A 17794-nucleotide genomic window follows, 5' to 3' on the forward strand; every position below is an offset into this window, starting at 1 on the left:
GGGTGTGTATACACACATACACACTTTTGTTTATGTCAAATATATCTCTATCCTTTTCTATACCAGGAGAATGAGGATAGGCATTACTGTGGTATATAAATTTACCTTTGTTTAAAAAGTAGTCCTTTAAATGTGTTTTGGGTTTTGTTTTTGTTTCTGTTTTTTTTTTTAATTAGTTGCAGAAAAGCGTTCCTGTAGAATAATAGTCTGAAAAACAAGAAAATTAAGAAAGGTAAAAGCAAATAGTTTCAAAATGCAGTCTTTGTTCTAAGGCTGTGTCTTAAGTTATCTAGTGTTCTAAGTTTGAAGCTTTTCCAAAGGACGTTGTCTCAATACTAGCCATAGTTGGTCAGAAATATTTGCCCTTATCCTGAAGTGTCCTAGAGTCCCTTGTCAGCCTTGGCAAGTAACAGAAGCTGTAAAGCTGACTTTGCTTGCTGTGAGAGGATTTTCTCAGAATAGAATGATGTGACTCCTTCCTCTAGTACTCTCAGATGGTTTGTTCTCCTCTGATACCCCTCGGTTCCACCTCTCCCTCCCAGGGATGTGCATGGATTTCCGCAGTGTTGGGAAGTCCAGCAGTGCCTGATCTCTCCCTATGCTCCAGCACTCCCATGTAATGGCCTTACAAGTTGTTGGAAGTTAGAATGGCCTTTAAAGCTCTGATTCACCTGGAGTAGCTTGGGGGAGATTGTTTGGAGGCCTGGCTTGTTTTGATGACCGTTAAGTGGGTGTATAGGATTGAACGATGTGCATTTCCACTGAGATGCCCAGAGGAATTTTCTGCTTAAGGTTTCTCCCCAAGCAAAACTCAAGTGTGTTGCCCTTTGAGTTCATCAGACATTTGCGAAGGGTTGGATTAGCTGACTATGTCTGTGATTAAATTGCTTTTCTTTTATCTGTCTGGAGGTGTTTAACAGGTTTCATCTCAAATCAGCAATAGCTGTTAGTTAGCATGAATGATTCCTGGAATCCCAGCTTCCAAGTGTGTCTCTAGTTTTTGTGAAGATGAGTGTTTTAGGGTTAACAAAAAGCTTTGCCAATCGTCTCTCAATTCTGTTGTTTCTTGGGGGTGTGTATCTTTGTTTATTGTAAATGGAGAACTACTAGTTAATTTTTCCTTATTGCAACTAATGTAATTTAGGAACACATTAGATTGCTAGCTAAATGACAATTTGGCAGCTTAACTAGCAGCAGGAAGAGGCTGGGTGGCAGTAGCTGCTGCCTTTGCCATACCTGTCCCTACAACAATTTTTTTGAAACATCTGAAAATAGATTTTTAGATTCAGTTTTTTACAAAAAAATTAGAAATTTTTTGTCTTAATGATGACGTGATCACAGGAGCTGATGCAGTAGTGTATGGCACTATGGCTATCTTCAGGCAGTTTGAAGATGTACTTTTTTTTTTTTTTCCCCCTAACTAAAGCCTTTATGAGCACCTGAAGCCTTCAGTCATTTTCTTTACCAGTATAATAATATTAATCGTCCCAGATTTCAGACCAAAATAGTATTCATCCTCTCTTTTTTCATTTGCTTTGATTATCTATGTCTGTCTTTTAGGTATTTCAATGGATCTATCAACAGAAGAAAATACAGAATTTTTTTCTTAATTATTTCTCTGAAGGTGTTGGGGGGGGTTGGTTTGGTTTTTTTAAATGGAGCAGAGTAGCAACGAGCTCATTCTACACAAAGGGGAAATTCCTCATTCTTTTTGCTTTAATGTGCTGCTCAGGAACAGCAGTGTGTCTTGTATATTTGCAAAATCTAAAAACTTAACTCCGCAGATCAGCATGAATCTGCCATACCGCTTCATGTTCCCTCCTCTTATGATAACACAAATGACAGCTTGGTATATATGAGCAGTGAACTGATTTAGCTGAAAATAAACCTGACAAATCATATGGTTAACTCTAGCTAAATCTGTTTCCTGATTCATCTCACCATATTGTGGAATAAATTCTGATTCTGGTAGAAGGGAAGAAGTGACAATAAGGGCCCAGTAAGAAAATGAGACTGTCCATTTTGGACTAGGTTAAAGTAATTTTTTTTTTTTTTTTTTTTTCCCCAGTAAAGATTTTCACATATATTTGCAAGAACAGCAGTGTAAAGATGTCTTCTGGAGTTTCATGTTGATACTTGAGTATTTTGTTATGCGGGATAGTCTGTGCATTGGGTTGAATGTCTGCTTTTGCCAAAACTGTCACTTCTGCTGATTCTGAGTTCTGTAGCGTAAGAAGGATCTAAAGAAAAGCATCTCTTTTCTATTTTCAAATGTTGCTATTGAATCAGAGGGCTTTTTTTGGCAAAAGTTTCTTGATTAGAGATTGATTTGTGCAATGAGTTGCCCAGTTCTGACAGCAGTAATGTGTTTAATTCTGTTTCTCTGCAAAGCACAGACTGTTCTCTTAGCACATTTGTCATAATTCTTAAAAACACTTTTCTGTAAACTTTCTAATTATGGTCTGAAGTTTTGTGTTCTTTAACTGTGGAGCAAATCACCTGTATCCTTCAGAAGTTACTGCTGTGGTTTTTGGATACCTAAGGTTCTCTAAGCAGTCACATAGCATACTTTAAGGGAAAATGAGAATTTGCTTCCTTTTTGTTTCCCTTGTGGCTACTTGAATAAGGAGCTGAGAAATATAAAATATTTGTGTAATAATCAGTCTGCTGATTTTAAGAGTTAATCAACAGAGATTCCAAGCCAGGTGTCTTCAGCGGTGCTGTGCTGCCTGGTGCTCTGCTCCTCTTTTTAAGGCATGCTTGGGTGATACCAGCCAGTCCTGATCAGTACCCTAGTTTCAGTACTCTGCTCCAACCTTCTTATTCCTTCTTTGAACATGTTTCAGTCCCTTTTGCTCTGCTTTCTGTCAGCACTTGTAGCTGCCCTGGAGACACCTGATCTTGCCAGGTCTCAGAATCTGCGGTGAATACCGGTAGTGCAGTCTTCTCACAACTAGCTCCACACTGCATTACTTGATAGGATGCTTTGTCTGCCCAGGGCTGTTGGCTAGGTAGGGAACTCAGGCTCCTCTGCCTGGGTGATGATCTTAGTGCTTCTGTGCCGGTAATTGCATTCCCCCGTCTTCTGAATCACTGCACAGATACTAATATTATTAAGAACAGCTCTATTCTTTCATTTTAAAGGGTTGTTATGTGGGGAAATTAAATGAGGTTTGTACCTGACTCCCTCCCTGGTGAGGCTCATTTACCTTTGACATAATTGCATAATGTATGTTCTGTAACTAATAGCTGGATTAGAAGTTAGTGTGCAGGAAATAAATTTATTTGATGCGAGCCTTCTAGTGATGATAAATCTGGGTGATGTGTTTCTTGGGAAGTAATGAGGGCTAATAACTTGGAAGTAAATTAAGTAACTCGTATATCTTTTTTTTACTCCCCTTCTTTTTTTTCTTCTAGAACCATAGAGCAGACCCAGAAGAACTATTCACAAAACTGGAACGCATTGGGAAAGGCTCCTTTGGTGAAGTCTTTAAAGGAATTGATAATCGGACACAGCAAGTGGTTGCTATAAAAATCATAGACCTTGAAGAAGCAGAAGATGAAATAGAAGATATACAGCAAGAGATAACTGTTTTAAGTCAGTGTGATAGTCCTTATGTAACAAAATACTACGGATCATATTTAAAGGTAATGTATATTATTGCACAAAGATTTGCTAGCACATAGTTATTTTGAACGCCACTAAAAGAAAATTCTAAAATTGGGGAAGACTTATGCGAGCCTGACCTTTCTTTAGTAGGTTTTTGTTTTTCTTCGAACATAGCTGTTCACTTTGTTTTGCTCCTTTTGCTGCTTGTTCTTTGAGGCTGGAATTTGCACAAATAGCTAGAGAATGAACAGATTTGACAGAGGATTCCTCTTGCCATTGCTGTTCATTTTGGACCTTGGTTTTCTCTCCTCCCTCCACAGTCCCTAGCACAATTTTGTGACCTTTCTGGGGAAGAAAAAAAAATACCTTTATAGCTATAGAAACAGAAACCTTTCTCTGATATGGAAAGAAACCCTGCACAGTGTAGAGATGTGTTAGTAATTATGCAGCATACTAGGCCTGAGACAAAGTAAAACTGACATCAGCAGAGTTATGTAACCACCGTGTGAAATGTTATCTAAGGCATTTTAAAAACAAACAAAAATGAAAACCTACAGAAATACAAAATGTTGAGTAAGTTTTTTTCAACTTACAAAACTGTCTAGGTATAATCACCTTAAATATTGCTTAAATGATCTGCAATGCATGCATATTTTAGATGATTTAAAAAAAAAAAAGTAAAACCATTTAATAGAAGCTGAAGTATTAACCATAGTCTGGGGTTTTTTGTTTGGGTTGGGGGGGGTGGTTGTTGGTTGGGTTTTGTTTGTTTGCTTGGGTTTGGATTAGTTTGTTGTTTTGGGGCAGTTTGTGTGGTGTTTGTTGTTTTTTTTCCTCCCCGTGCATTTCTGACTCCATAAGGTATAGTGGGTTTTTTGACCATTATTCTAAAGGCAGATCTCTGAGAAACGTTCCCATGTCACTTGTGCTGTACCTTTCAGTGATACTGTAAAAGTATTTGTAGAATTTATTTAGTTGAGTCCTTTGTAGATTTGGCTTTTTCCTCCTTAAATTGCCAAAGTATTCAATTTTTAGTGTTTTCATGCTAAGTGGGTAATTTAAGTTTCTGTACTCCAAATACTAAGTTCTCATTTTGACCAAGATAAGATGGCTATTGGTGGCTTTGTTGTTTACTTGGTTACTCAGTATTCTGTGGGTTCTTCATGCTGAAGTGAACACACAAGCTGTCACTGATGTCCCGTCTTTCCTTTTCATTACTGGGCTCAATCAGTGGGATTTTTGTTTTGATTGTTAGTGATAGAACTCTGCGATGTAGTAGAATTTGCTTTCCTGCATCATAGTATATTAGAACAAGCTGATTCTTCTCAGGACAACTTTGAATTAAGCTGGCAATGTTCCCCTGGAGCAGTGCATAAATGGTACTGCAGGTCTAGATATGATAAGTCCTTTATTTTTTGTGATGAGCTAAGTCCTAAATATTATCCTCCTGGGTATCCATTGTTTTAACTTTGTGTTGTAAAAGCTCAGTTGTTTGCCTTGAAGTACAAACAGGTCAAGGTAACTATTGGAAAGTGTTTTTGCTTGGAAGTGGTTTTGCTTGGAAAAGTGTTTTCTTAAAGTTCAGAATTAAACAGTGATTTCAGCTGCTGTAAACGGGGAAATGAAACCTTAATTTGGTGGGGGTTTGTTTGGTTTTTTGTTTCTTTGGGGATTTTTTGAGAGGTGGTGGGTGGAAAAAGGTTTATAAGGATTGAATAGGGAAAGGAAATAGACTTTTCATTTCATTATTTACAGCAACATAGGTATCACAAGCATCACAGCAGTTTGGCCTTATTATGCAAGTCTTTCACTTTTTACCCCTTAGATATGTAAGTATAGTTATTCTATTAGTGCTATAAAACTATCAACTTCTTGTTAGGGCTTTTTATTTTTTAAAAATTCCCGGCAAATGTAGGATCATGTTAATGCTGCAGTACTTTCCTCACCATTGAATTCTTTCCATTTCTATTCAAAATGGATAAATTCTGGAAGATTAATGCTGATCTTTGTGTTTACTTTTCACACTTCTGATATTTTTGGGGAAGGAAAATTTCTGTGTGTGGAGCTTGGGGAGGTGTTTGTGGAATTTTGGTTACTTTCCCATTCCTTTGAGAAATTCCTCTTTAAAAAAAAAAATCCCAAACCAAAAAACTATGAGGTTCACTGGAATGTTTTTCATCCCAGATTAGCGTGATAGGTAGTTCTACTACTCACTGTTCCCCAAGTAAATGAATAAAAGCATCCACAAATAAAGGAGTACTTTCAGTTCTGTAATTAAAAAATAAATAAATAACCATTTAAGTAGTATCTTGGCTCTAAATTTTTCTTAGGCTAGATTTATCCTTGCCTGCTAATACTAGATCTTTCACCTTGAGATTCCTCAGAGGAAAGAATGTATTAGCTTTGTTAAATGTGCAAAGAATCTTTTATGCTGCCTTTTCATTGTAGTAATAACAGGTAGTTTGAGAGTTGTACCTGTCTACTTTTTTTTTTACTTAATTGCTATAGCTTTGGACTTTTTATTAGCTATTACTCTGAGAATGGCTGTCAGTTTAAGTATTTAGCTGTGTGGTACTTCATTCAGGATTTAATTTCTCTATATACTCTAGACATCTCTTGGAAGCAGTGAAATAGGTACAATTGTGTACCAAATGGCTGTATAATTAAAGGTTAAGAACACTGAGGTTAAATCCAGAAAATTAAGACATCTTATTTCTTACAAAGCTAAGTCCTAGGCTGCAGAGATTAATAGTAGTTTGCTATGTATATGACTGGTACAAAGATCACATTCAAAGTGATCCCACACTGTTGATGAATACTTAATTTCGTATATAAAGATCACTGAAAATACTCCTAGAAATACCTTTTTAGATAGTGGCTAAAAAGAGCATAAACATACAGTAAATAGAAGGTATCTCAACATTTAAGAGTTTTCTTTTCTTCTTTGCATCTTTCTTTACAGGAAAACAAAACAGTTGAGCCAGTCTGCTCTCTTTCAGATCATACTTATGGAATAGAAATAGTTTATTAAAATATATTAATCATACATGTAGCTTTCTGTGAAGCCCTAGGGATGCTATTAGAAATGTTTTTGAGTTTTGCACTGTTTAAATCAGAGACACAGTATTTTCCTGATTATACCAAAGCAAGCCCTCAGTGCAAAGTCATTCTGGTTGCGTACAGCACTTAGTGATATTTCTTAGTTGAGTAATCTAGATCTGCTTTAAATCTTTCAATTTGATAGTTTTTACTTTGAATTGCAGCTGAGACCATGTCTTGGCTTCAGGTTTTTCATGTGTGCCTCAGTTCATCCAGTTGAACTGTAGTGGAACATGTTCTGTTGTGACTTATTCTTGGTTTTTTAACCAGAGTTAACTGAGCTTTGAATAAGCAGATGGTTCTTGTCATCCATTTGTAGTCAGTTTCCATTTTTCCTCCAGTAAGATAGCATATTTGATAATTAAAAGTTGTTTATGACTGAAATGTGAAAGAAGATAAGGTAACTGTGAGGGTTTTCTAATTGCATTTCAGCTGAGAGATTTTATTTTTGTACAGTCTGTTCCACATACTCTGCAGCTTTAGTTTCCTCACACTTCAGGATGCAAAGCCAGCCTTGTGGCTGATTGGGATGGAGTGGCCCAGTCTCAGGGAGCCTGGGGCTTCCCAGCTACATGCAGGCTCTTCCAGATGCTCCTGCTGCTTCAATGGAGAAGGGGAAGAGTGTCTTTATTTCAATTACTTGACTTACTAATTTGTAACTTAGTCAGCTCAGCTGATGCCATGTAAGATACTCTTCTGTTCTGTAGCCTAGCTGCTCATTAGCTACAGTTTGTACATCTGACTTGTAAATGTGATCTTAAAAATATGGACAGTCCCTTAATATTTTTACCTAGCAGTGCAATGTTATTTGTCTGTTCTCAGATATTGTACTCTTTAACAACCTTATCATTGGTACAAAATGGCAACATCTACTTTCTTGAGGTTCTTGAGATAAGACTGATGCCATTTTTCAGTTATTGTGAACCCAAAAAAGTACAATTTAGGGTACGCATATATCTTGAATTTTGGAGTTTGAATGAGTTTCCCACTGAATTAATCTTAGAGCTTAGATATTAGTAGTTTATTTCTTAAATTTTCATTGGGTATCTGGCAAGTTCAGTAGTGTTTTCTAAACATACCTGGTAGCTGATATACAAGCATATATATATATATGTAATCAAAGAATGCACAATAATAAACATTTGTGTATGGTAGTAAAATGTTTTACGTTTATATAGTGTCTTTCACAAACGCATGTAGAATTGTACAAGCTTACAGGTGTATTAATGCAACTTCTGTAGCTGTAAGATAATTTAAATCCTGACATAGTCTGTAGGTGTTCGTATTTTGGAAGGTCAGGATCTAAATTTGTTTCCTCATCCTGTGTTGCACTTTGATAGTAATTAACATCACATCTCAATAAATAAAACATTGGTTGTAGAGGGTACCTTTGAAAGTGATAGTGCATAGCAATGCAGCAGTGTAAGTTTATGTTAGCTAAAATGAGTGTTTTTCTTAAGCCTAATGGCTTGTTAAAATGTATTCCTGCCTTATCAGTTCAGGCAAGAAAATTATTTTAAGTATTAAAAGTTATGCTAGTTCTTAGCATGTTTTGGTTAGGCTAATTTGTGAAGCTTGATAAAGTACTTGAGCTGTACTTTCCACCTGATCCCATAGAGATGGATCTTCTCTTGATGACTAAAATTTGATGATTGTTTTCCCTATTTGTGCCATCTAGCTGAGGGTTTCAGTATGTATCTTGTGTAACTATTACAGCCACCTGGGCTTGCTCTTCTCTCTTACAATTAAAACAAGCCTGAAGTTATTCTCAGTTTTTCAGATTTGAATATGGAGAACTACGGCAGCATCCAGAGACTTCCATCAGAATTGTGCAGCACTTTGTGCAGCAAAGCTTTGCGACAATCTAAAGATACTGTTTGTTCTACATTTTCTATTTATACTTGATTGACCTAAAATAGCTAGGAAAAAGGTTGTTCACGCCTGGCTAGAAAATATCCACACCCGGTTACAGTGGATAGTAGCAATTTCTTTGAGACATTATTTCAGAAACACAGTACTTACTCATTTTCACCCTATACTGTTTTCAAGTAATAGTCAAATCCTCCAAACATTTCTGGTAACCACAATGTTTGTCTTAAACTGGAGTTCCTTGCAGATATTCTCAGCTGACAAAGTTGGGCTTTATAAAAACTGCTAAAATTAGTCAGCCCTTTCCTGCTGATCTCATAATATTGGAATAGACTCATAAATGGTGTGGGTTTTTAAAATTCAGTATAAATCTAATAGAGCACGCTTTGTTGGGATAATTGGATGTGGTGCTTTCAGAAACTGCACCTTTATTTGTTTGTTGAGTTTTCTTTAGATTTCTGTCCCTAGTTAGGCAATAGGGTGGGAAAGCATACAACGTAGAATGCAAGAGGCTTTAAAAAGTACTTCTGCCATAAGCTTGTGCTCTGTTATAAGGAACTAGTGCTAGTAAATATTTGCTGGAGACTTAAACAGCTTGTGTGGTACTTTACCAGGTCTGGTTCAGTTGAATATTTTAAATAACATTTTTATTTGAAAAAAAAAAAAAAGTTTTTATTTGCAGAATTTCTTAAGAGTATTAGCCATAGATTAATATTTGGGTTTCTTCTGAAATGTGATGGGGACTCTGGGGAAATACCAGAAGATCCTCCAGTTTTGAAACATACAGTCTGTAGATTTGATACCAAATCTTCCCAGTTTTGTTTCTGTGAGACAGCCACCTTCTGCAGCTACATACCAAGGGCAAAGTCAGCATCTTGAGATCAGTAGTAGAAGAATTTGTCAGTTCTAGTATTCTAGTAGTTGAGACATCTCCACAAAGAAAGTGCAGAAGCTCATGTGTTCACAGGGGTTGAGATTCAAATAGCATATACTGAAGGAGTACATGAACTTTGCAATTTTACTGGAAGTAATGTTAAAAAAAAAAAGGACAGGTGCCTTAAGTCATACTTTTTATTAAACTATATTGCTTTGATCTTTTAATGGCCAATTTCAATCTTCTGATCTGAAAGCTTCAGAAACCTGAGCATTTTTGTAGGGTTCCAGGTTTGGCAGTGCCTTTTCTCCAAGCTGGTGGTTGTAGTGCTGCTTTGTATCTCAGGATCGGAGCTGACCCTGTGGTAGCAGACATGTGCGTTAGGGTGTAAGTCCTTAGGTACAAGCATATTCAAGGGCTGTCAGTTCTCACTTTTTGCTGGATCTGACAACTTATGTTGGAGCTTGTGGACATGTTAGGTAAACACTTGCACAATTACCATGTAGGTGAAGAGGAGGTACCTAGCAGCTATCTCCATTAAGCTTTAAATTTCTGTTATCTTTGACACATGTTCAATCTCACTCTCTTGCTCAAAAATAATTCCAAGTTCTGAGTATTTTTCTCAGAGGTGTGGTGATGTTACAAGGAAGTTTCCTATTAAATGTGTAATGCATCTGTATCGCAAATGGATGGAATTAATAATTGTAATGCAAAGTCAGTCTTTTGTAATAATTACAACCTTACATTAAAACAGTTTAAACTTAAACCACCACCAAATCACTTTCTTCTCAAAGTTCCATTCCTTTAGGTGGAATCCTAGATAGCATTTAGCAGAGAATGATTGGTGGTAGGGGAGTGGTGGTGAGGTTGTTTTGTTGCTTTTTAAAATACAGAAGTCAAACTTTAATTGATATTTAGACATCTTGCACAGGAGCTGTGTGATCATTCTACAAGAAGTAATTACATGTAACTTGGTGATTAATGGGACTCTGCATTTAAATTTTCCTAACAGTATGCTGGTGTCTATTAAAATATATAAATTTTTTTTTTTTTTTGGCAGCCTTGGACTCTAACAACTTATGCCTTCCTTTACAGGGCACAAAACTATGGATAATAATGGAGTACTTGGGTGGAGGGTCAGCTTTGGATCTTGTAAGTATATGATTCTTTTTGCATTATAAATCTAGTGAACCTTATTTCATTGTGCTTTCATATCTCTTTATAAAATCTAGTCCCTAGAGGTAGCTGATATTGTATCACTATTACACATTGTAATGCTCCAAAAAGTGTGAGTTTGAATGGTAGTTCTGTTGTATTGAATTGACATTGGGTTTTTTGTTTTTACTGTTTGTCTCTAAGCATTAGGAAGCATTCATTTGTTCTCAGTCAAATGTAAGGCTTTTTTTTTTTTTTAGTATGAGAAGTACTGTTCTTGCCATATGTGGTGGGGTTTTGGGTTGTGTGTCTGTCCCCTGTCCTCTCCCTCCAGTAGAATTTATTACACTTGAATAAAAAAATGTTTCCTTTGGGACTGGTTCTCAGGAATGAATGAAGTGTATGCCCACAGAGTACAGCTAATTTTAACTGGTTAAAAGGTGTTGGGTTTTCCATTTTCAGGTATTTTCAGTTAAGCATGAAAGTGCCTTTTACTTAAGATAGTGTAGCATTCATGAAGGGTGTAGCTTAGAGAGTGCAGGAGCACAGTCCACTGTGTGTGGATGTGGTTTCCCCATACTTTCAGTATAACTTTGCCTCAGCTGTAAAGCAGAGACCCACCCTTTCCTGTAAGATAATATAACTCCAGTCTTTGTGTGATTCTGAAGGGAAAATATTGTGTCTTCAGTATTACAGAATGTTGTTAATTATATATTTGCTAGCAGTGGTCCTGTCTGCAAGAGCTGAAGTATGTGCTTAACTTCACAAATCTATTTAAAATTCTTTATGAAATTACATCACATCAACTCAGCTACAGGAATGCAAAAGCATAGTAATTATGTGTAGCATGTAGTAGTTTGTAGCTCTGGAACGTAGTCTTTTTGAGAAGGGCGCTGTGATGTACTACTCTTTAACACTTTGAGTAATTTATAGTCTTCTGTGGAGTGTCAGAAATAGTGAAATAGCTTTTACTAGTGACAATTGAAACCAATCAGCCTTTAGAAGAATAAAACTTTTTAAGTTTTGCCTCATTTGTCTCACTTTGCCACACCATAATTTCATGGTGTTCAGTGCCATATTGTTGTGGGTTTTTTTACAGCAGAATCACCCACCTTCACTGCTTTTGTTTTATTTGCATAGCTTTCTAATGCACAAAATTTACACTTGTTCCATACTAGCAACTTTATAGCAGCACATTATGTTCTTGATGCAAAAGCAAGCATGGAATCAAAAATGCTGGAATGACGGGTAAAAAGTGCATCATTAGATTTAAATCCCACAGTCAATCGACTGATTTATTTTGAAATAAACTGAGTTTCTTAATTCACTTAATCTAAAATGCAAAATTCAGTCTGCCGTGTTTGCTCCCTATAGGAAGCTATGAATTTGTGGAAAGTTAGTTCTAGCTTTTCATGTGCCTTGCACTCTGAGGGGAGTGCCTACTCTGTATATGTTAGAAAAGTAACAGCACTTTCAGTGTATTATCAGTAGAGGAGAGGTGATCGTTCCAATGGCACCTATTTCTGATAGAATGTTGACATACTTCACTGAATATTTAATGAATCCTGTTAGTTCTTTAAAAAATACTTCAAGTTTAAGATGTAATTAAATCAATAACAAGGCAAACATTAGATATAAAATTGTTTTTTCTCTAAAGCTGCGTGCTGGCCCATTTGATGAGTTCCAGATTGCTACCATGCTAAAGGAAATCTTGAAAGGTCTTGACTACCTACACTCAGAGAAGAAAATTCACAGGGATATAAAAGGTGTGTAACATTTGAAATGTTACTTTGTTAAAGCCTTTAAAAATCATAAGGGCAGTATTCTAATTTAGATATTATGTTATTTCCCCTTGCCAGCTGCCAATGTCTTATTATCAGAACAAGGTGATGTTAAGCTTGCTGATTTTGGAGTTGCTGGGCAGCTGACAGACACGCAAATTAAGAGGAATACTTTTGTTGGAACTCCGTTTTGGATGGCCCCTGAAGTTATTCAACAGTCAGCATATGATTCAAAAGTAAGTATGAGAGTAGAATACCTTTTCTTTGTATCTGCAGATCAAACAGGAATGCCATTTCATGTTTGTGTTTTTAGTTCTATCAGCATGGAGAAGAAGTAGATTTCAAATAATCAAAAGTATGATTAAATTGTTTCTATACAGCAGTTACATGTCACTGTACTCACCTGCAAGACCCCTGCAAACTCACCAAGTAAACTGATGCTTTCATGTTAAGATTCTTTCAGAGAAACTCACTGGATGCTTTCAGTGTTGTGGGTGGGTTGGTTGGTTTGTTTTTAATTTCAGTTCAACCTTTCTCATTTAATTCAAATAGTAATAAAGCTCTCACAAATTAAAATGCCACCAGAATTTACAAGCTTATTTAAGATTGTGGCTGAAATTTTACCCTCGGATATGCATAAACAGCTCTGGATATAATTTCTTTAATGGTATTTCTGAGGACCTGTGTAATGCTGAAGATTTTAGCACAGGTGTGACTGATCTTGAGAAGGAAAAATGTAATTTCAACTACAGGATGGGTAGCTATAGTAGCATTATAGTGCCTTGTCCATTTCTTTGTCGTGGGAGCTGTTGATGGATGACAAAGGAGAATTTCCCTATGTGACCTAGCAGTAGGAAAGCAGATCTCCTTCGTGTTTTTCTGAGGGTTGGGAACTGCTGCTGAAAATAAGGAGAGAACAGTCCCCTCTTCTTCTACGAGTATACCCACAGGATGACCTAGAGCATGTGGTTAGTGAAATGGCGGTGCACTTTGGTGCTGGAATTGGACTGTCTACACTCTGTAGATGCAGCCTTAAAGAGGAGCAAGAAATCTAAAAATCTTGGTACATGCAAATAGTAAACATGTAAGTGTACTTGTGCACATAAAGACTGTTGAATATCTGAGATGTCTTGAAGATATTCACACTCCAGGAGACTTTCCCAGGATCATTCAGACTTGAAGGAATTTGTGTACATGTCACAAGGGTTCTTGCTGATAAGGAGGAGTATGTTATAGTTCTCATGTTTAGGGTTTCAGTGGTGCAACTGCTCCCTGAGGCATTTTGGAAAAGCACTCTACCCTGCTTTAAAAATGTGTGTTGTCCAGCTGAAGTGAGGATAATTCCTATTTTCCTTGCTCTGTGTAAAAATCAGCTGTACAACATTCTCCCAGCAACCTAATCTTTTGCCTTCTATGTCTCTTCAGTATGTTGCAAGAGCCATGCCCTCTCCCTTTTCTTTCTATGCCAGAAGTCAGGTGGGAAATCACAGAAGATGCAAGCCTTTGGTAGGACAAGGTTAAGGGTTTTGGACAGGGTACACTTCAATTTCTAGACTAATACTGATGAATATTTTGACATCTGGACTGAATTTTAAACTTTTGCCTTCTCTCCCTACTTCAAAATGACAGAAAATTAAAATAGAAATTCGTACATTTTTGTAGTGACAGAGATGTACAAGCCCCATCTCTTTCAAAACATTTTGCTCCAATATACAATTACTGGTTATGATATTTCAGTAGTAAATAATGAGCTAAGCAAGCTTAATATTTCAGTATTAAGTGCAGGTATTTTGGTTCTTATGAATAATGGAGGAATATTGCTGAGATACAAATCATAACCTTTGTTTACTCTATGGGAAACTTTGGTTTATGACTTTGGTGCCAAGTGTAGTCAAACAGTGCCAGCCACTTTTTAATGAGAAACACCTTTAATGACCTTAGTAGCTATGGTAGCTCACCTAAAAAGATGCAAGTAATGTTTATTTCACTTGGGAAAAATCTCTAAATTGGAAAATAATTTTATAGTTCATAAGATATTTTGATGCAAAGACAGAATTTTTTTATAATGCTTACCTTTAACTAAAACAAATACCACTTCATTATTCTTCAGAAACTTACACTGTGAACTTGGTGTTTCAAGTCTAACTAGTTGTTGATAATATCTAGCTAAATTCATCAAGCAGTCTGTTAGGAAGGAGTGATCACTTGCTGGATTTGATTCAGCTCTCTGCTTCGTTCCTTTAGAGTGAGGTGTCAAAGAAGGTTGGATTCCTCAGTGCATCTACAGTATAAAAAGTAACATCGGTGTGCAGTTTTGATATCTAAACAAAATCTGAATCAGGTGTAGGAAATTTGTGGCAGTTTATTGTTCATTATATAGAAAAAAATCAAAGGAAGGTTAATGTTTCTTCAGCTTTTCCAAAAGCATGTTTATTTAAGTGCGTGTTTAACTTGCTGTCAGTGTTGCAGCAGTGGCAGCGTGCAGCAAAAGTGATGTTTTAGATGTTTGTCACTAAAGACTGAGTCAGCCAGATCTTTGGGAATTATGTCCTGCAAGTATTAGAAAGGAATCTTTGTGCGTTATCTACTTAGACCAAAATTAATTTTATTATACAGATGCAGTATATGTGAAGATTTCAGTTATTAAATACTTAGTCATCATAGCCCTTCATTTTTTACTAAAAGTAACTTTTCCCTTTCTCAGGCTGACATCTGGTCATTGGGAATCACTGCTATTGAACTAGCCAAAGGGGAGCCTCCCAACTCTGATATGCATCCGATGAGAGTTCTGTTTCTCATTCCGAAAAACAATCCTCCGACTTTATTAGGAGAATTCAGTAAACCTTTTAAAGAATTCATTGATGCATGTCTGAATAAGGACCCAACATTTGTGAGTAGATATATATGTGTGTGTGTGTATATAGATGTTTTGGTTTTGTTTTCTACCCTCTCGTGCTTGTGAAGCATTTTGCTGGTGTAATGCAGCACAGTTGATTGAAATAATTTTAGAAACTGTACTTTCCACTGTAAATGGTGATGGTGCTTTTTAATAGCTGTATGTCCATCCTAGTCTTTTTTTGTTTGTTTGTTTAAAGTACTAAAAGGAGGGAGAATGCTGAAAGAGATGGTGGTGGCAGAGGCAGCTTCCTAAAATGCACTCAAGCCTAGGGTAATGTCAGAAGAGAAGCTTTAACAGAGGAGAGAGTCTTAGATCTTTTTTCCAGCAGAACTTTTGCTGTCTGTCTGAATTCTGCTTACAAGGAAATGTTGCATTGGAGAATTTTGATTAGTCATTTTCCTGGGTGTGTACCTTCTTGCATAGAAGGATAAGCAGTATAGTCTGTGTGTGACTTGGTCATATTTTTAGAGTGCTTGTAAATGTGGATTACTGGCTTTTCTTCACTTCCTGTTTCACTTATTTCCTGCTGCTGTATGAGTTAGCTCCAGAAGTCAGTTATCTTACTATATCTTCCCTATTAACATTTAAAATGATTAAGTGGTAGCATGACATTAAATATTTGAAGTGTTTCTTACAGCGCCCTACTGCAAAAGAACTTCTGAAGCACAAATTCATTATGAAAAATGCCAAGAAGACTTCATATCTGACAGAACTGATTGATAGGTTTAAGAGATGGAAAGCAGAGGGACATAGTAGTGATGAAAGTGATTCCGATGGTTCAGATTCGTAAGTTTATTTTCAGTTTCCTCTCTTCTGGGTTTGCGTGTTTTGTTTTTTTAAAATAATGTTACTAAAGTAGGTTTGTTGCAGTTTCTCTCTGTAACTAACTCCTCTTCTGTACATCTGTCTTTCTTCTATATTTTTTCATTGGCTTCTTTCAAGAAAATCCCATGTATGAACCTAAAGACTAACACATAAGTCAAGCTGTGCGCTCATTATCTCTTAAACTTTTTATCTCTGAACTCATTTTCAGTTCTGTTTAAGTACTATGTATTTCCTAGTCTGAGGCTAGTGGTTATACCTAAAACAATGAATCACAATTAGGAATATTGCAGAGCATGGTTGAGGTGTATGAAGAAGTTTGCACAATGCCTGTGGAACAACATACATTCTGTAAGTCTCTTGCTTTTCTGGATATCAGATAACTGTTCTAAATGGGATGCCATGGGAGAAGGTAAGCTTTATGGGTAGATACCATCTGTTTGTTTTGATCATATTTCAGTTTATTCAGCTTCTGAAGTTGTTTTTAAAGTACAGCTAATGTTTCAGTACAAATTTTTCTTTTGATTTTAAGGAATACAGAGCTAATCCGTATAGATTTATTATGTATGTGGGTTACCTGTGCTTGCTTAGCATTATGTTGTGTCTAGTATTATGTACATCGTATCCTTTTTCCCCTCAGGGAGTCCAGTAACAAAGAAAATAACTCTCATCCTGAGTGGAGCTTTACTACAGTTCGAAAGAAGCCGGATGCAAAGAAGCTACAGAATGGGACGGTATGTACAGTCTGAAGAGTTCTCCTTTGAGTGCTGAGTTTGAAGCCAATTTTAAGGAAAATGGTGATAACTTAGCAGTTACTCACTTTTCCTGAGAACTGACTATCCTTTTGTTGTTCGAGAGATGATGCTGAGTGATATTTCATATGCTCATGTCAGCCTTAAATGCAAAAGTTACTGCATGCTAATAGACCAGTATCTGTTCGTGGAGATGTGAATTTTAAAGACTCATATAATACTTGAGATGAAAAACTGAACTGTTTTTCTGACGATATATATGGCATTTTCAGGTGTGTCATCAGGCATCTATTTCAATATCACGTAACAATTGTTGATGTATTGTGCCTTCACTGTTTTTGTAATGTATTTCAAAGCAGTTTGTTGAATTTAACTGAACTTTCAAAATCACATGTGCTGTGTTAAATGCAGAGTATACATGGTATAGGAATATGCTAATGTCATCCTTATTTGTTAACTTTTAGGATCAGGATCTTGTTAAAACCCTGAGTTGTTTAACTATGATAATCACACCTGTGTTTGCTGAGGTAAGTCTTGACTTAAACTGCTTTGAAAGTATTACACAAGTGTCTGATCATTTTTATAAGTTTCATCTGTTTTGGTTTGCTACTCAGCTCAAACAGCAGGACACAAATAATGCTAGCAGAAAGAAAGCAATTGAGGAACTTGAGAAAAGCATCAATATGGCAGAAGCAACATGTCCAGGGATCACAGATAAGATGGTGAAGAAACTTATGGAGAAATTTCAGAAGTAAGTTAAGAAATTTTTTGTATGCATTGTTTAAAAAAAAAAAATAATTCAAAGACAAATTCTAAATTAAGTACTTTTCCACAGGAAAAGTTAGTTGACACTGAACTTCATATGTTGGGTAAATTGACTAGTTTAGCGATAAGTGAAAGATCTGCTATGTCCAGTGCTTTAAACTTTTAGCT

General features: G+C 36.3%; 1 protein-coding gene across 1 annotated transcript in view; it reads left to right on the top strand.

Annotated features, from left to right (window-relative positions):
• STK26 (serine/threonine kinase 26) overlaps positions 1-17794 on the top strand; it is a 34328-nt gene that overhangs the window by 12851 nt on the left and 3683 nt on the right. Inside the window, exons 3-11 of the mRNA XM_074915079.1 lie at positions 3418-3648; positions 10548-10604; positions 12265-12373; positions 12467-12624; positions 15093-15278; positions 15925-16073; positions 16750-16843; positions 17326-17388; positions 17476-17612. Of these exons, the coding sequence (XP_074771180.1) occupies positions 3418-3648; positions 10548-10604; positions 12265-12373; positions 12467-12624; positions 15093-15278; positions 15925-16073; positions 16750-16843; positions 17326-17388; positions 17476-17612 (1184 nt within the window). The remainder of the gene's footprint in view (positions 1-3417; positions 3649-10547; positions 10605-12264; positions 12374-12466; positions 12625-15092; positions 15279-15924; positions 16074-16749; positions 16844-17325; positions 17389-17475; positions 17613-17794) is intronic.

This window comes from Athene noctua, chromosome 11 (assembly GCF_965140245.1).
Source record: "Athene noctua chromosome 11, bAthNoc1.hap1.1, whole genome shotgun sequence".
In the NCBI taxonomy this organism is placed as follows: domain Eukaryota; kingdom Metazoa; phylum Chordata; class Aves; order Strigiformes; family Strigidae; genus Athene; species Athene noctua.